At 30.4% G+C, this 21,062-nt stretch overlaps 1 protein-coding gene across 5 annotated transcripts in view; it reads left to right on the top strand.

The window, feature by feature from the left end:
- The window catches only part of Arl5 (ADP-ribosylation factor-like 5), a 92,802-nt gene that overhangs the window by 48,243 nt on the left and 23,497 nt on the right, over positions 1-21,062 (top strand). For all 5 annotated transcript variants that reach the window (XM_075355694.1, XM_075355691.1, XM_075355692.1 and 2 more), the window contains 2 exons: positions 8,636-8,733; positions 20,553-20,761. In XM_075355694.1, the coding sequence (XP_075211809.1) occupies positions 8,688-8,733; positions 20,553-20,761 (255 nt within the window). In that variant the 5' untranslated portion in view covers positions 8,636-8,687. The remainder of the gene's footprint in view (positions 1-8,635; positions 8,734-20,552; positions 20,762-21,062) is intronic.

Genomic DNA, 21,062 nt, shown 5'->3' with positions numbered 1-21,062 from the left:
GCCGGAACCCTAGTCACCCGGTATCCTACCACTATCAAATACTTCGATTAAACTCCCTCTGCAGACCTATACACCGCAAGGGCGCGAAGAAAACCAACCACTGTAGACCATTCCTCGCGGATCATCCAGTTAATACGGAGATCCAAAAAGGAATGTATTCTCTCAAGTTTAGTTAACAGATCGTGAACGTTCGATCTCGCATTGGAGACATACTAGAGGACTTGGTCTACCTTATCATCAGTCCCACAATCCGGGCGTGGATTCGAATCCATCAAACGAAACCTTTTTTCTTTTTCCTATTTAGCCTCCGGTAACTACCGTTTAGATAATACTTCAGAGGATGAATGAGGATGATATGTATGAGTGTAAATGAAGTGTATAATCTTGTACATTCTCAATTCGACCATTCCTGAGATGTGTGGTTAATTGAAACCCAATCACCAAAGAACACCGGTATCCACGATCTAGTATTCAAATCCGTGTAAAAATAACTGGCTTTACTAGGACTTGAACGCTGGAACTTTCGACTTCCAAATCAGCTGATTTGGGAAGGGCGCGTTCACCACTAGACCAACCCGGTGGGTTTATCAAACGAAACCTAGCCAAACTCGCCCGAAAGGCACCATGCTCGGAGAGAAACTGTGTGATATACTGATTGGGGGAAACCCGTCTAATCGCACCTACATCAGACGCTGTAGGAAATATACCATGCGTGTAGCAACCTGTGGGGGATTCGTCCCAGCTGACCTGCCAAGACGCAAGGCCCCGGTCCTCAATCTTGTGCTTTCGTTTTAATGCCAGTAAATTTTTTATCTTGGAAATGTAGCGTTCCTTACGCTCATTATCTATTGGTTTTATTCCGGCTATAATCGACTGCCTTCCGCGAGACTGTTCTATAACAGCCAGTTAGAGGAGTCGCTGAGTCCGCAGCAAAATATCCGCGTAACACCTAAATACAAGCGGTGAACCCAGACAGGTGCAGCATGTAGCATAATAGCTTCGCTGTCAATGAGATCAATCATGCATACAACAGAGATAACAAAATTATACATAAGACATCTCAGCGTCACAAAATAAAGAAGCAAGATCATAATAAAATGTACCAACTATGAAAAGAAAACATCTACATACAAAATATATTAAAGTGTAAATAACATGAAAAAACATGGTAAAGGGGCTTATAATAAACTTAAAAAAATATAAATGCCTGAGCGGGGGTGGTGGAGGGTTGAAAAGGAGTGAAAAATGGTATTATTGCGATTTCCAGCAAAAGTTAACGTCTAATATATTTTTGGTTATTTAAGACACAGAAAGGTTTACTTTCATCAAGTTTCATGAAAATTAAATTATTTTTGCGGAAATGAAAAATAAAAAAGAAAAAAAAAAGATTTTTCTCGGAAATTTTGAGGTTAAATTAAAAAGTGACCTCTACAAAAGTTGTAGATTTTTGCATGATCTACTACAACATTTGTATTGGACAATTTTTTTCAACCCCCAAACCATCCCTCCACGACCTCTACTCACGCATTTATTTTTTTACGTTTGTTAAACGTGTAATCCCCTTTACCATTTCCATTTATAAAAGTCCAGTTAACATTTTTTTTTCTCTAAGTGTAATTTAGTTGGACTAATTAACAAAATATTGGGTAATACATTCACTTAGTTAAAGGTAGAAAATTGTAAAACATTCTATAACTGAAAATACAGAAAGAATTTTGGCTGAATGTCGTCAAGTTGAAGAACTTATAATTTAAAAAGTAAGTTAGTTGAGGAAACTGATCTTTTTATGTTTTAAGTATCAAATTTTATAAAACTGCATATTTATTGTTATTAATATATCCTAAGAATATCTCCCTTTTTTGCCCTATGACATACTTTTTACTTCCTTGTACGAAGTAAAGGAAGTATTGTGATCGCGAAAAATGTCAGATTTGACTTATATCCATTTTGAACATACCTTAATTCATTATGACTAGTTTCCGCGTGACGTCTGTACGTACGTTTGTATCTCGCATAACTCAAAAACGATTAGACTTAGGATGTTGAAAATTGGGATTTAGGACTGTTGTAACATCTAGTTGTGCGCCTCCCCTTTTGATTGCAATCAACTGGGCCACGTGTCCAAAAAATTTGGACTTTTTTTTAACTGCAGTAATAAGCCCTCATTAAGAGCTTTTTAACGATATATCATAAGTGGTTCCAGAGTTATAGCCAAATAAAAGTTTAATAATGAAATATTTGGATCTTACAAGGGAATGGCACATTGGTTCAATCTGACTTATCTCCTTTTTTTAACTCTTATTTTTTAATTTAAATATATTGATTTATTAATCTCTTGATTGTAAAAAAATCTTTACAATAAATAATTATTTAGTAATAACAGTAAAAAAAAGCAAATGAAAAAATATCAGAAGTAGTTATTAATGAAATAAAATTTTATGTCTTTTCATCTAAAAAAAAAAACTGTATATATGTAATAGGCTTACAAGGAAGTCATGTGGTGTCCACATCAGATTCTTTGCTATAAATTTTTCAATTTCAGGTTTGGTTGCTCAAGAGTTTTCATAGAAAATGCCATCAGATTACATAGTTATTTATTCTGAAGTATTATTGCAGATTCCAAAAAAAATGAATCAAGATCTAAAACTCGCTTAAAAAATAAACAATTTTTTTGTGTAGATGAAATTTGAAATTTTTGTGAATAATATATGCTTTTAGAAAAATTGTAATAACTCAAATATCCAACCTGCTGGGAACTTTTTTTTCAATCTGTTTATTAAAACATAGGTTTTATTGAAATAAATAGAACAGAACTTTTCAAGGTTCCTTAAGTTATGGCGGATGGAATTAGTGTTCAATTATTGTTCCCTTGTCTTTTCTTTACATCGTACTGTCTCATGAATTATCCAAGATAAAAACATGAATATTCAAGTAAACATGTAAAATTAGGCCAATCTTTACGGCAGAGTGGTAGCGTCTCAGTCTTTCATCCTGAGGTCCCAGGTTCATATCCCAGTCAGGCATGTCCTCTTTTCATATGCTATAATATTAGATTTCCATATTCCTCAGACATGCTTCAAGCTTATGTGGTGAAATCATCAAGAAAAAGAAAAAATTAGGTGTTTAGAACATTGTAGGTGCTTGGCAAAAATCCGTTGGAGGAATAAAGGAGGACTTTTTTCAGTATCACTTAGTACAAGCTGAAAAAAAAATAGTATTACAATGGGTTATTGCATGATTACTCTGATCATGTAACTCATCTTAGATCTTGTTAAACCTTTGCATAAATAATAAGTTTGAAAACCGAAAGCCACCCTGTGATTTGTTATGGAATGATTCTGAAATAATTTCATATCTGGTTTTAAATTATGGTTTGATAATTCTAATATTTGTAATTTTCTTTTCTTAATGTCCCATCTGGCATGTATCATTATATTTTTTCTTTTTTTTTTAGTATTATATTGAAATAAAAACATTAGGAAATTTTAGAATTTTCCTTATAATGTACAGATTTGAGTTGATAGCAACTGATATTGATACATTTTCCATTAATCATTTTCCTATATATAATTGACATCATGATTAAATAATTTCTTTCTTAAATTTTATATTTCTTTTTTACTAACTGTTTAGTTGCCATTTATTATTGCATTAGAAATAAATCAGTTCTGCAGTTTCTCAGATCATTGTGTGAAGATAAATGTTTCCTCTTTTGGTATAAATTTTATTAGATATATGCTTTGAGATTTAACTGCACAGTAAAAATTAAACTGTTAAATAATGTCAACCATATGTGTAGTGTACAGCAGTACAATACAGGTAATAATCTTCTGCTGGTTGTAATCATCAGTTGATTTAAAAAAAATTTTTTTTTTGAAGAGAAGTAAATATTGTTCAATCTTTAATACCAGCTGTTAAGCAGGAGCCCAAGTGCTTTACAACCACGTGAATTTGAATCAATATTTGTTTTGGTTCCACCTGACAGCTGATGGGCTGTGTGTCTGCAGGGAGGTCCAGTTGAACGAACACATGATGTTTGACTGCCCAGCTCTTGGGGGGCCAGAACTCAGGCCACTCTGGAACGTAGAGGTCAAGGGGAAAATTGGCTACTCATAAGCAGAGAGTCAATGTAGCATGAGCCGCATTGTCGGATGTGTGACATCAAGTTCCCTGATGTCGTTGCTTTTTTCAACCGGCAACAGCAGTTTAAGGGATATAAAACTCCTACCACTTGCCATAGGAAGCTACCCTTGAGAAATGGCTGGCCATCGGTCAAATATAGCTCCAAGTGCTATAATATTGCGGACAGGTACTTGCTGGCATTCAGTGACCTAGGTGTGGCAGCAAATTGCTGTCCATGACGGAATAAATCATAATTTATTGACATATATTTTAGTATGTAGACAGAGTGTGCATATCCATTTTAGTAATATATGACAAGTGAACGTTGGGACATGCAAGCGTGTGGTATAGAGCACCATGCTTATTTTGCTCATGCAGTTAGGTAAGCTCTAAGAGCTAATTAGGATATTGGTCACTAAACGGTTTTGAGGAACAGTAGCCGTTTGTGGTACCGACTGAATGGGGTGGTGGTGGGAGAAATGTCAGACAAACCAAATACCAGCTGTTATAATTAATCCATAGTATTGTTTTTATTGTTCCAAGTATTAATACCAGTTTTATAGTTATTCCTTAGCATTATTTTTAACAGACTATAAAAATGGAGGTTTTATGTTCAAATATATATTTTTTTGTAAAGCTTTTTATGATCAAATATTTTGACCCCAATGGATTATTTTTTTTTATTTTAAGGAGATGGCCCTACAGTACATTTCTAACAAGAATTTTTTTTTATTGAAAGACTTGGAGCATTTGAAGATATGATCTGATGAATATCAGATATTCTATTATTCAAAAAATTTATAGAATTAGCTTATGTGAGATAAAAGAATGGAACATATTTGTGGATTTCAAACAGTCTTAGTTTGCACTCTTCTTTTCTCTGCATTACTTTTTACTTCCTTGTACCAAGTAAAGAAAGTATTGTGATCACAAAACATTTCGGTTTTCATATTTCAATGGAATTATCCATTTTGACAATCCCTGAATCCATTTTGACTAGCTTCAGTGTGATGTCTGTACGTACATATGTATCTCGCATAAATCAAAAACGATTAGGATGTTGAAATTTTGGATGTAGCATTGTTGTAACGTCTAGTTGTGTACACCTCCCCTTTTGATTGCAATAGAAAGTAAAATTAAAATTTTAATTAATGAAATATTTGGATCTTAAGGGGAAGGCAGATCGGCATATCAGATTTCATCTCCTTTTGTTTTTTTTAACTTTTTCTTTTTTTTTTTAATTAAATGTATTGATTTAATTATTAACCCTTTGATTGTAAAAATATTTTACAATAAATAATAATTCAATGATAAAAAAAATTATTAGTGAAGTAAGATTTTGTGTACCTTTAAAAATGTGCAAATTTAATTTTATAAGCTTAAATGTTTAATGTAATAGATTTGGTGAAACATCTGATTTTTTAATATTAATTGAAAATTATGATTTAGAATCATATTATTTTTTGGATTTTCTAGTTTAATTTTATCTACATTAAGATTAACTACAGAGTGACTGAAAAATAGACCCTCACAAGAACAACATGTACACTGAGACATACATGTCTGATCTTTAATAAATTGCAAAAAATTCTTATCTTTTAATTCATTACTCATCAGATATTGTTGGACAATATTCTTTCTAAATCTGGGTTGATCATAATTTTGTTTATTTGTTTTATGTTGCCAGTCATTTAATCGCCCTTTTGTTTGATATAATTCCTTCTATCTTAATTTGTGTGCACATTCTCCAGTTTTAAAATTTTCTCTCTCTTTATATTCATCATCGTCTCGTAATCTTTTTATTCTTTCCTTAGTCTTAATGATTCCTTCCTCTTTATATTTATCATATCTTAATCTTTTTATTGTTTCTTTGGTTTTAACATTCTCTTCCTCTTTATATTTATCATCTTCTCTTAATTTTTTTATTCCTCCCTTGTTCTTAACATTTTCGTCCCCTTCATATTCATCTTCTCGTCATTTTTTTGAGATATATTTCTTCATGTTATCTTTCTTTTTCCTGTATGATTGTTTCTTTTTCATTTTTGATTATTCACCATATAATCTAATAATAAAAACTGAACATTTTACACAATTAGGTCGAAAATAACATTTGTAACCAATATACAGGAGTTCACTAAACAGAATAGTTTATTACAGTATTAATTTTTGTTTATACAACACATCTTTTTTTTTGTCTTCAGTCATTTGACTGGTTTGATGCAGCTCTCCAAGATTCCCTATCTAGTGCTAGTCGTTTCATTTCAGTAAACCCTCTACATCCTACATCCCTAACAATTTGTTTTACATATTCAAAACGTGTCCTGCCTACACAATCTTTTCCTTCTACCTGTCCTTCCAATATTAAAGCGACTATTCCAGGATGCCTTAGTATGTGGCCTATAAGTCTGTCTCTTCTTTTAACTATATTTTTCTAAATGCTTCTTTCTTCATCTATTTGCCGCAATACCTCTTCATTTGTCACTTTATCCACCCATCTGATTTTTAACATTCTCCTATAGCACCACATTTCAAAAGCTTCTAATCTTTTCTTCTCAGACACTCCGATTGTCCAAGTTTCACTTCCATATAAAGCGACACTCCAAACATACACTTTCAAAAATCTTTTCCTGACATTTAAATTAATTTTTGATGTAAACAAATTATATTTCTTACTGAAAGCTCGTTTAGCTTCTGCTATTTGGCATTTTATATAGCTCCTGCTTCGTCCATCTTTAGTAATTCTAATTCCCAAATAACAAAATTCTTCTACCTCCATAATCTTTTCTCCTCCTATTTTCACATTCAGTGGTCCATCTTTGTTATTTCTACTACATTTCATTACTTTTGTTTTGTTCTTGTTTATTTTCATGCGATAGTTCTTGCGTAGGACTTCATCTATGCCGTTCATTGTTTCTTCTAAATCGTTTTTACTCTCGGCTAGAATTACTATATCATCAGCAAATCGTAGCATCTTTATCTTTTCACCTTGTACTGTTACTCCGAATCTAAATTGTTCTTTAACATCATTAACTGCTAGTTCCATGTAAAGATTAAAAAGTAACGGAGACAGGGAACATCCTTGTCGGACTCCCTTTCTTATTACGGCTTCTTTCTTATGTTCTTCAATTGTTACTGTTGCTGTTTGGTTCCTGTACATGTTAGCAGTTGTTCTTCTATATCTGTATTTGAACCCTAATTTTTTTAAAATGCTGAACATTTTATTCCAGTCTACATTATCGAATGCCTTTTCTAGGTCTATAAACGCCAAGTATGTTGGTTTGTTTTTCTTTAATCTTCCTTCTACTATTAATCTGAGGCCTAAAATTAATTCCCTTGTCCCTATACTTTTCCTGAAACCAAATTGGTCTTCTCCTAACACTTCTTCCACTCTCCTCTCAATTCTTCTGTATAGAATTCTAGTTAAGATTTTTGATGCATGACTAGTTATTGACTAAATATGACTAATTATTCTGTATTCTTCACATTTATCTGCCCCTGCTTTCTTTGGTATCATTACTATAACACTTTTTTTGAAGTCTGACGGAAATTCCCCTTTTTCATAAATATTACACACCAGTTTGTATAATCTATCAATCGCTTCCTCACCTGCACTGCGCAGTAATTCTACAGGTATTCCGTCTATTCCAGGAGCCTTTCTGCCATTTAAATCTTTTAATGCTCTCTTAAATTCAGATCTCAGTATTGTTTCTCCCATTTCATCCTCCTCAACTTCCTCTTCTTCCTCTATAACACCATTTTCTAATTCATTTCCTCCGTATAACTGTTCAACATATCAGTTCATATCTGTTCATATCAGTTTATAACTGTTCACAACATATCAGAAATCTAAAACTTGTTAATCAGCAACTCATGAAGATATGAATAATACTGATCTAGTAATTCGAGTAATAAAGGAATTTTTACTCTATCCTAATGTTTCATGTAATATTGTTTGAATTACTAATAATTGTATAAATATCTGATGTTAATAAAAACTAGTATTTCAGCAATTGTGTAACTGTCCACTTTATTAAAGAATTGAAGGATCGTATCTCACTTTCAAATGAAATAAGTTTAAATGAAGTGCAGCAAAAAATGTGTATATGTAATTTAATAGGCGTACAAGGAAGTCTTGTAATGTCCACATCAATTTTTTTTTATCAACACATACTGGTACATGCCCTTCGAATTTTTTACAATTTTTTTTTGCAGGTCTACTCTATTTGAAATAAAAATAAAACTAAACAATTTGAAATTAAATAAAGTAAAAAATAAATTACACTTCAAATATTACACTATAAATTAAAACATAATACTATCAATTCTTTAAGTTGTAGAATTTGAAGCTACTGTCATGTCAACTAAAGCTGCATAGTTTTTTAATTTTTTATTTTTTCTCAAATTTCCAAATTTTAAAATTTAAAGAATTGAATGTGTTTTTACTGTTTGGTTAATATTAGTGAACTTGATGGGTTAGTTTGTCAGTTGCTCTACAAAGGTTTTTATTTTACAGCGGATGCCAATGATACAAAGACGGTGTATTTCTAATAGATCAGCAACTCAAGATGGGTCTTCTTTTTTCAAAAATATGGAGTCTCTTTGGAAACGAAGGTAAATATTTTTTTATTTATTTTTGTTTTTTTTTATACAATGAATATCTTTTATGTATGTTACTACCTCCCATAACAAAATGTGTAGTTGACTTGTCATGAAACTCGAGTAGCTTGTGAAATTTGTGTAACCATTCTTGAGAGTAATAAACATCCAATACCATGTTTACTAGTAATTTGATGAGTGAATTAGTTTTCCTGTGACTTTCTTTTGTAGATTATGGTTTGGTATATCACTGTGCCAAACCTACCAAAATACAGATGATGTTCAATCTTATTTTTGCTGTGTTCAATACAAGGCTATGGTGTGATGATGATCATCATTACTCTCAAAGAAACCAATTCTTGCTATCATCATTTATACCTCAGATTCTTCGTATATGTGTCAAAGCTGTAAGAAAGTCTGGGATAGATAGTGCAAAATAATTATATAACATACCCCTTTCTGCAGTAATCTAGCATTCTCAATTTTATATAATCTCACACCTATACTATTTTAAACTGATATAATCTCTCCCACCTTCTCTACTTAAGATATTGTATGTATGTTAAATGTCATAGTATGACAGTTGTATGTACCTGATATGAATCATAATTCACTGGAAAAATACTAGGCTTACTTGAAACAGTGAAGAATTAAGTATTTTCCTAATTGCCATCTTTATTAATCTGAATGTTCTGTTGCAAATCAGTATACCAAGCCCATTGAAATGCAGTGGTACTCAGCTCTGCAAGTGACACACCTTCATATTCTGTTCACAGGGCCTGACAATATTGTGAACATTATTCTTTGTGAAACAGTATTCTCAACTTTAGTGTCTTCTATCCCAATTTTGATATAGAATTATTTAACACTCTTCATATATGTCATTCTATCAGTGGTGGGATGACAGTCAAAAGTTTGCCATCATTTTTTAGCCTACTTTCCAATAAGGTGGTGAGCTCAAAGTTTGCATACATGTATGTTGAGGATGACAATGCTGTGTGGTGCAAACTTATCACAAATAAAGTTTTCAGTAGAAAATTAGTTGTTTCAAAGATATACAATATCAAATGTATATACTCTAAATTGGCTGAGAGAGAGAAAGAGTAGTATTGTGCATTAATATGTTGATTTGCTTGATTCCTCAACCGTGTGCATTCATATCAGCTCTGTGTCAGTGAAGAAGTTCCATGGTAGTTTTTCTTGGTGTCTGTGATCTGTTTAGCAGTGTTATGTTAGGTAACTACTTAAGTTCCATATATAACTTCAACACACGGTCAAAAAGGTCTTTATTTTGTTGAAAAATTGATCTCCAGACAATCTTTCTGAATTGAATTTTATAGAACCTGCTGTTTTATTTGAAAATGATATAAACAATCATATTGTAGTGTAGCTTCACATTGATCTGATGTTTCTACTAGCCTTATTTGTGACCGATACAAATAATCGCATTCAAATCTATCGTTACATTACTACTTTGAATACGAAGCTACAGTTTTTGATAAACATTTCTTGAATGTTTTAATTTACTCTCGTGCAGTTCACTCAGTTAACATATTCTTTTAACTCTTCATTATTTTAGTCTTTCTAATTTTTCTTCAAAACTTTCATTATTAAATTTTTTTATGTTATTCATTGAAAAATTATTGTTTAGTTCAATAATTTCATTTGTGACAGAAAAGGTTAGGGTTATGCTGTGACTAATTAGAAAATTGAAATTTAATAGAAACAAAATATATAATTATTTTTTTTATAAAATTCATCTGTGCAAATGAAAACTACGTAAGAAATTACTTTCTTTACGAAAATCAGATAGGTTCATGGAAAGGATAAAAGATTAAACAAAGGATTAAACAGCTTAATTTTCTTTACAAAATTGTTCTATGTTAATAGAAAAAGATTTTTGAATAATATTCTTTACAATGTGCAATTTCACAAATAATAAAAGCGTGGAATGTCCAAATAACCATATTTAATGATTAGATCGCATTGTTAAATTGCAAGCCTTCTTCATAAATTTGGTAACCATCTCAACCAAATGGAAATAATTAAATGCATTGGAACAGCTGTCGTTGTGCTATAATATTTTGGAAATATTCAAATTAACTGTTGGATTAATATACGTAAAATCAATTCTTACTTATAAATATAATTAGTAATTATTTATACATTGTCATTAAGGGCGCCCCATGCCTCATAAAGAAGGCTAGTAATCCATTGTTTCCATGAATCTAGATGATTTTTGTAGTCATTTCATTGGGGTCTTCATCAGCGTAGATAAATTTTATTAAGAGAATAATTTAATATTTTGTTTCTATTTAATGCAGATGACATTATTTTTCTCATCTGTTTTTTACTGTACGCATTTTTTAAATAAAAACGTATTTAGAAAAACCTTTTCATTTTTTTTTTATTATGTAGCTCTTCATAAAATGAAGTCAGCTTGTCATAGACAACTGTGACAACCAGTGAGAGTATTTCATTGATGTAATCTTTAGAGGTTTATCAATTTTAAAGAAATTAATTACAAAAACTTACCAATAGACTTAGTTATAATTTACATTATAACAGATTTTCAATGTTTGAATCACAGTAGATAAGAATTATTTATCGTTCAGTTTTCTTCTATTTTTATAGCACTTTTGGTTGACATATTCTTTATTGCATTATTCTTTAAAGATATTGATTAAAAGGGAAAAAAGCCTTCTTATTGTATTAACCTATTTCTTACACAACATTTTTAAACTGAAATTTTATTTTAATATTGTGTTGCATGTTCACCATTTGACAAGTATATTGAAAGACTAACAGAAGTAAAATGTCTTATAAGTACAATTTATTACTCTAAAAATATATAAAATAAAATAAATAATAATTTTAATATATATAATATACAAAATAGTAATTCAAAGAAAAAAATAAAATTGATTTAATGGCATTTAAATTATTTGAGTACACAAAATTTCAGCTTGATATGATTAACCATTAGTGAGAAATTAATTTTTAATTTAAAAATACAAAATGGCGGATAGCTGGTAAACTAAGTATTTCCAGACATATGTTGATATAAAGTTTTTTCTTTATTTCGATGTGGGAGACCATCCTCTGAATTCTTGAAACAGTTTTTATAAATATTCTGTGAGTGTATATATATATACACACACACAGAATATACACAGTATATATATATATATTCTGTGTATACACAGAATATTCTGTGAATATACACAGTATATATATATATGTGTGTGTGTGTGTATATATATATATATATACACAGAGCGTTTCATAATGTTCTTCGGAGTTTTCGAAAATTCATTAACAAAAAACTATTTCACTCATAAGAATAAAACAAGAAGTACTGTACGAAAGAGTACTTCAAATAGTTTTTTCCCACATATACTAGGCAGTTAGTAAACCATTTGCTCGCTAGGCGTCGACAGTAGAGAAAATGGCTGCCACGGGAAGCGAGAAGTCGTTTTGGGTGTTAGAATTTCACTTGTCAAAGTCAGTAATTTCTGTGCAACGTGCGTTTCGGTAGAAATTTCATAAGGAGCCACCAAGTGACAATTCAATTCGTGCATGTATAAACAATTCAGTGAAACCGGTTGCTTGTGCAAGTGAAAATCAACCGGTCGTCCATCAACCTCAGAAGTCAATGTCGAACGTGTGCGTGCAAGTCTCATTCGCAGCCCGTCAAAATCGACTGCGGCTGCAGGCAGAGAATTAGGAATTCCGAAAACAACAGTGTGGAGAGTTCTCCGTTAACGTTTATTATGCAAACCGTACCGTCTTCAATTAATCCAGCGTCTTTCTGATGGAGATAAAAAACACGTAGGCTCGATTTTTGTTTACAGTTACTGGAAAAGATGTTGTTAGATGAAGGTTTTCTAAACAAGATAATTTTCAACGATGAAGCTACTTTCCATATTAGCGGCAAAGTAAACCGTCATAACGTGTGAGTTTGGGGAACTGAAAACCCACACGCTTATGCGGAACACATTCGGGATTCTCCGAAAGTAAACTTTTTTGTGCGATCTCTTGTGAGGCAGTGTATGGGCCGTTCTTTTTTATGGAAACGACAACAACCGGCATGCTATGCCTGGATATGTTACAATTATGGCTTATGCCTCAGCTACTCAACCACTTCATTTTCCAGCAAGATGGTTGTCATGCCCGTTTTTTTAACGTAGTTTGACAGTACCTTAACACAACATTACCTCGGCGCTGGATAGGACGTGCGTCTGAAGAAGACCGACACGTTATGCTGTGGCTACCACAACATCACCAGACCTCACGCCATGTGATTTCTTTCTCTGGGGTTACGTGAAAGATAACGTGTTTATCCCACAGATGCCGCACGATATCGCTGAGCTAAAGGATCGTATAATCAATGCAATCAACTCTATCGAAAATGTCATGTTAGAACGAGTTTGGCAAGAGACTTTCGTGTTGATATGTGCCGTGTCACCATAGGATCACATATTGAACATTTATAGATTTTAACAAAAACTGTTTGAGTCCCTGCATCACCTCGTAAAACTTTCATTTAGGTAAGTGAAATACTTTTTTTTGTACTGAATTATGAAACGTCCTGTATATATATATATATATATATATATATATATATATATATATATATATATATAATTAAAAACCCACTGTAATGAAAATTTCTTTTTAACTATGTAGAACCCCATTTCTTTCTGCCTCCAAATACCTCTATATATTTTATATATATATATATATTATATATATATATATATATATATCGGGAAATATGTAAGTATAGAAAAAGCTTTACACTACATATCTGAGAGGTATTTGGAGGCAGAAAGAAATGGGGTTCTACATAGTTAAAAGAAATTTGCATTATGGTGGGTTTTTAATTTTGTCCACAATATTGAATCAGACTTACTTTTTTTTTAATTAGGAAGGTGAACATATGACTTAAGATATTACAAAAACAGCAATGGCAAACCCGTTTTTCTGTTAATGCCGTCGTTATTGAGTTATAAGCATTCAAAGTTGCAGTGACAGAAAAATCGTGTTAACAATAAAACGAGGTAATACGGTGCTGCATGAACAAATTTGTCGCATTTACATTCATAATGCATACAATAATGAACTTGAAACATTGCTATAATATTGATAATAATAAATAATAACTATTAATTAACAACCCAACAACAAATTAAAACGTCTACATCAACTGGTATTACTTTAAATATTACAATATTTATTTAAAAATGTTAAATATCATAAATTACTAATGAAATAAATTTGAAAGCATATCAAGGCTTGTGCCCAGATTTCTGACAAAACACGGCAGGCTTCCGTGAAAACTGGTTTTGAAGGATGGAGAAGTGTATAATGTATGCTGTAGATTATTTTGAAAAATTATAAAAAATAAAGTATTGCAAAACTTTTTTAGTGCCTATTGTAGCTGTTGAGTGATTTATTGACAGTAATAAAATAACATAGTAATTTTGACCCTTGACTTTCCTCAATACCATTTATTACCCAATATTGTTTCCATTACCCAGTGAATGCTCTATAGTCTATAAACTGTTGTATCTTTTGGGTAAACAAAGTGATAATTTGTGTGTGCTCGCGCGCGCACGTGAACATGCACAAACACTTATATGAATATTGTGTGTGTGTAAGAGAAATATGTGTATCCCTCTCTCATTAATATATATATATATATATATATATATATATACATATGTGAATGAGAGAGATAGAGAAAGCAAAACAGATAAAAAGTTAACATCATAGCTTCCAATGAATGTAAAATGCATTGTAATGTAAAATTTACTTTTGCCTCATTATTTCTCTCCGTTATGTCATTTTCTAAGTTTTCATTAATTTTTATTGTGTTCTACATCTGAGATTCATATGGTTCATTTTATCAAGTTTCATTTCATTATTTTTAATTTATACTATAAATTTGTATATCTTTTGAACAGCTTGTTGTACATTAATTATATTTGTTTTAATTTTATTTAAATGTAAATTAATTCAGAAGTGGTATTTCTAAAAAGAATATATAAAATATGTATATTTTGATTAGCGAATATAACAATGGATTTTGTTATGATTATGTCACTCTGATGATTTGTATTCAACCTGTTTGCTAAATTTTATTTATTGAATTACAACTTTTTAATTCTTCAAATTTACCAAATTTTCTTTACCGTAAGCATAATATAATGTTTTCTTTTAAATTTGTTTTGATTGACATACCATACTGCCATGTACTTTTATGTTAATTTTATTAACACTGATATTTGTAAAAATAATGAAATTACTTCTTATAAGTTTATCTGTGGTCATGTTTTTTCATATTCTTTGACTAATCAGTAAGCTGTAAAGTTAGCTAAGATAATATTCTTTTGTTACAATTTTTACTGATATTAGTTATTTTAGTCTTGTGTAGGAAAAAGGCTGTAGCCGTTTTGCATGATGATTAAATTTAACTATACGACTGTTTTAATTTATATATAATTTAATTAATTCTTATGTTAACAGAAATTAGATTTTTGGGCTGATGGTTTAATCTTAATTGTTTTAAAACTTGGCCTTATTATTTGTTTTACTGAATAAATGTTATAAAATTTTAATTACATATAGTTAGTATATATATTTTCTTTATCAGGTATCAGCTACCACTGACCTTGATGATATAATTATATAAATGATCATTAAAAAAAGGGTTTTTATTTCTGCAGCTGAAGTTTTTTTGTATGCGATTATGTTGATGCTAACGAATGTCTCAGAAGCTTTCTGATGACATTATTCATCATAGTTATTTATACATGATACAGAATGATATAAATAAACCCTATGTAAAGCATGTCAGTCATATATTTCTGTGCTATGAGAAGTTGTAATTACTTGGCTGACTGAATTTAATTCATGTAGGATTATAATTAATGAAAATTTTGAAGTTTCATTAATTTTATTTTATTTTATTTTACTTTGATAAGTCCATCCTCAGACACATTTAAAAATTTTACTCTGCTTTTAAATTTATATAGCTATTGGTTCATTCTTTTTACACATTCTCATTACGCATATTACTTTCACATTACACGTATTAAATTTACATTGCCGTGTAAAAAATTCTACTTCATTGAGTAATATGAATTCTAACATTACACGTATTACTTTCTCTTTACTACACGTATTATATTCTCACTCATTACATATATTACTTTAATATATGAGAAGGTTTTACTTTTTTATATAGAGAAGGTATGGCGATCAGTCAAAAAAATGCCTACCTGGTTTTTGAAAAGCTCTGTTTCAAACCCTATGGAATACATCAAGATCAAAAAAAATTCTGGATGGTTGTATGTTTGTTGCCTTTTGCTAAATATCTTTGGACTAACTGAACCAAATTTATTTAAATTTGGTCAATAGGTAGGCATTGTGTTAAAATTTTGAACAAATTTTTTTCAGTCGAGTGGGGCGGAAATTGCAAATTTTTACTTAAGTGGTTTAAAAAAAAAAAATTATGTTGCTTAGTTAGTTAGTTAGTTCATAGCAAAAAAATTATAACATTTTTACTCCCATCTGTAAAAATGCAAGTATACAATTTTGGTTGTTTTTAAATGTTTTGGCCAGAAGTACCGATACATTCAAAAACACATAACGACTCTTAACACAGTTGGCTGTCAAATATAATATAGTATTATTTTTTTAATAGATTTTCAAATTATTTTCTTTAAATAATAGTTTAAATGAAAATAGTTGTAAGAGAAACCTTTTGAAATCATTTGAGATGTAGAAATTGAAATCATCTTTTAAAATAGATTTTCAAATTAATTTCTTTAATTAATTTTTTTTAACAGCTAAAAGGGAAAGCCTTGATATCTTTTGAAAAACCATCAGTTTCTCTGTGCTGAGAAATTATAGCAGTTATGTTGTCACGTTATTTTAACGATTCTTAGTTTTAAAAACTTATTCCATTAAATTATAAAGAATAGGGGTACTTATGCACTACAAAGAGAATACTATATAATTGTATTATTTAGTATTTGAACTGCACTATTTAAACCAGCATCCCAATAAATATGCAAACATCTTGCCAAATTAGCATGAATGCTATGGCACTTTTTTTTATAATATTTAAAACTATAAACATTATAAAGTTCAATATTAAAAATTTTTCATTGGTAGGAGGTATGTTCTTTAAATTGATAATTTTGAACACACTATCAACAATAGAAAATTCTTATTGGAATTCGAAGTTTACCACTTCTTATTTTGTGTTGAAATGAGAAGTAGTTTTTTTACTGGGAAAAAATTTACATCATGTAAAACATTCTACTTCATTCAGTAACATAAATTCTAAAGAAAACAAAGATAAATAAATTAAAAGAAAGTTGAATTTGCTTAAAACTTTCACTATTTGCTCGATAATTGCCTTTTACTTTTTTGATTTGCAGTTAAATTTATTATCTGTATCTAAGTAATCTTCCCAAATAATTTTTCATGATGCAATCTTTAAATCTTCAATTTCTACAGATATTATGATTAAACATCATGTTGGTGTGCAATATTTTTCATTAAACATGAACACAGTAAGAATAACAAAATTATAAATGTTTAAAAATCTTCTTTTCCTCTATCATCCCATTTTACTCCTTTTTATAAATCCCTTTAGTCAATTTCTACTCATGTTATACTAGTAGATTTGTAGATGACCCATCTGTTATTGACATTTTTTCAAAATACCTTAGCGATTTTTAATTTTTTAGGGGGATTTTTCCTTGAAAGTTTCAAAGAAATTGTTTTCTTTTCAGAAATCAGGCTTTTTTATTTTTTAGGTAGACATAAGAAGGTTACCTGTTACAATGGGTACCATGTTTCAACTTCCTGAAAATTTGGATATATCTTCATGTTTCACACCCCCAGACCCCCAAAGCCAGATCACTTTTAAATCTCTCTCTCTCTCTATAGAGATAAATCAGAGATAATATATATAATATATCAGAGATATATATTATATTTTTATATATATACTAGCAGATCTGGCAGTGCTTCACTATTGGTAGATTTGAGTATATATATATATATATACACATACAAAACACATACACGATTGAAAGTTTGATAAAAAATTAACATTACAGAACTTTGCAAAATTTAACCTTTCCCTTCCCCTTTTCTTGCCCCCTTTCCCTGTTTTCCATTTCCCCACTTTCCGTTTCCTTCCCCAATTTCTCATTCTCTTGTTTCCCTTTCCACCCTTCCTCTTTCCCCTTTTCTTTGTTCTACTTTCCTGTTTTCTTTGTTCTCTTTTCCCCTTTCCATTTACTTTTCCTTGTATTCCCTTTTTTCTTTTTTTTCTTTTCCCCTTTTCATTTTACCTTCTACCCTTTTACCTTTTCTCTTTTTCCCCCGCGCGTAAGTCGATCCAGTAGTTTTTTAGACATACAAATTGGAAACATTGAAATAGAATCGTAAAATCTTTAGTATAGCTGTTTTTCAGAAAAAGCATGTTTTTACCTGACACATGTGTGACATCTTAGGCATATAAAAACACGCGCGAATTCGAATGAAACGTTTTGTCACATGTCAAAACTGCTTTGAAACGTGTTTTCAAAGCAGTCAGTGAAGAACTTTCAGAGGTATAAGTTTTTGAACAAACGAACATTTATATTTTTATTTACGTGTATATATATATATATATATATATATATATCACTTTCTTGTGGAGACGATAACTGCCCTAATTTTCTACCAATCGCTTTCAAATTTATACATAAAATGTAACAACCCAAAATCTCAGTCGAGTTCATTAATGGGCAAAATTGGACCTTGGGGGAGGGGCTTATTCGAAGAAGCAAACTATCGCTATAATTTTCCTATTAGTAAAATATCGAATTAGTTTAAAGTTCCTACTATTCTTTGGATAAGGGCCTAAAACTTATTTAAGTAAAGTTTTTTATATCACCAGCCATTGGCCCAGGGGGTGGAAAAAATAGGGTTTCGAATACAAAAAAAATCACTCTTCCCTTAATAGGGACAGTATCAAATCAGTTTAAAGTGGTCGTTAGTCTTCTAAACATTACATAAAACCTTTCTCTGAAATAATTTTTGTTATAACCAACCCTTACAGCAAGGGATGACCAAAATATTGCTGGAGTTGTAAGAAGATTCTCCTATATTCAACATGTGAAACTTTTTCACATGCAGCCATTGTCTTATTGAGTAAATTTGAAGTTTTTCTTAACTTTAAGGTGGAAATCTTTTTTATCCCCTACTTAGCACAAGTGAAATCTATCTCCAACTTCCAGCATGCTGAAAGGGATTTTTTTTGCAACCATAAACCATAGACACAGCAGATATTCATTTCTTAAATGTTTACTCTTATGTACATGTTTATTTTTGAAATCTGTTTTATCAAGATATTTTATTTAATGGGTCTGTTTTTAACTTACTGTTTGCTTTGACCATTCTTTGTAATTTTTCCAACTTCACCCAACATTACTTTAAAAATTTGTTTATCACGCTTTCCTTATTGTTAGAAGTAATTAAAAATGTTAATAAAATCATCTTCTGACTAGTCTAAACTTAAAGTATTGAATCACTTTTCACTGTACTGGTAGTTAAAATTTCATTTGAAAAGTAAAGATGGTTTACATTTTTTTTTTTTATATTTATTTTCTCTACAAGAATCTTGTATCATGTAAAAATTTACAGGTAATACTCTCAAATTATTTATTTACAGACTGAAAGAAAACAAATAATACTAGGGAAGATTTACATGTAGAAATGATCACTTCAGTTTTAATTGAGCAGATGTTTTACGAAAAAAAACTCATGTACTTAATTGAAAACTAAGAAGCTGAATTACCCAATCTTACTCTGTATGTTTTTTATCTGTTGGCAGAAAGAAAGTCTCAGTTAAAATTCTAAAAATTCTTCGCATGAAAATTGTTGTAATCTTATGTTTACTAACACCTAACACTCGCCTAAAAATTGTTTGCTAAAAATACATTTCCAGCAAAAAAAATCTGGTAAGATAGGAAATAGAAAATTGTTTAAAATTCTATTTACTTTAATGTTCATGGCATAAAATTTTTCTCAGCTAGTAAATCATAAAATCATAACATAAGATTTTTAAAAAAAATTTTTTATCTTTTGCCTAAAGATTTAAATCCTGTCACTGTTCAAATTGAAAAAGAAAGTTTCCAAGGAATATTGTAGCAAATTTTATTTTGGTTTGTTGAAACATTTTTTTATTAAAACGCACATTGAGTATGTGAATTAGGAAAGGTTTTCTCCAAAAGGAGAATAGGTTTCAATTTTACCCCTTTTTTTAAATTTTGTATGAAAAAATTCTAAAAATATATTTTTTTAAAATAAGATGACAGCCTACTGATGAATTAATATTTCAAGTGATGACTATGCATATTATGCATACGTGTATACTATGGTATGCACGGCTAAGATTTAGATTATGTAAATTACTATGTCTGGTTAAAATATTTTCATTATCTAAGATTAAGACAATGTCTACTTTTTTTACGATTAAATAATGCGCTTTTGTTTTGGTTTTATGTGAAACATCAACAAAACTTAAAAATAAAATGCAATTATAGTAACTTTTGAATATATATACGTGAACCATAAAAGTTTATGTGTGTGTGTGTGTGTGTGTGTGTGCATGCATGTGTGTGTTATCACTTCTACCTTAGGAAGATTCTATGAAATGCTGTGTCAATTTAGAAAGAAGGAAATTAAGGTATAATCAGAAATATTGTTAATAAAAAACACTTTATAATAAAAATGTAAAAAATCTATATAATTGATTGTTACAGAGCACAAGATAGTTATTGTTGGGTTGGACAATGCTGGGAAGACAACAATATTATATCAGTTCCTAATGAACGAAGTTGTAACAACTTCACCGACAATAGGATCAAATGTAGAAGAAGTTGTTTGGAAAAATATACATTTCATCATGTGGGACCTAGGTGGACAACAATCTCTTAGAGCTGCTTGGAGCACTTATTACTCAAACACAGAGGTATTGCCTACTTTTTACAATGGAATATTTATTACGTACAATCATTATGTATATATCAGAATAACTCTTGTTTTACAGTGCTGGCTGAAAACCTTACCTTACGATTGGATAAGCACGCAAGACCCAGTTTTAAATTAGAATAAAAGTACGGTTACTCATTCAAGTTGCACAGAGTTAATTGATTAGAGTTGAATGATCATTTTATTGTATATTTTGACTGTTTTACTAAAATTGACAGCATTGTCTTAATTATGGTTAGAGGGACTAAGGATAAGAACAACTGCGAAGATTTTATAGAGCT

Source organism: Lycorma delicatula, chromosome 2 (genome assembly GCF_047948215.1).
Source record: "Lycorma delicatula isolate Av1 chromosome 2, ASM4794821v1, whole genome shotgun sequence".
NCBI classification, from domain to species: domain Eukaryota; kingdom Metazoa; phylum Arthropoda; class Insecta; order Hemiptera; family Fulgoridae; genus Lycorma; species Lycorma delicatula.
Note: the sequence above shows the minus strand (reverse complement) of the source record. Positions and strands in the feature narration are given on the sequence as shown.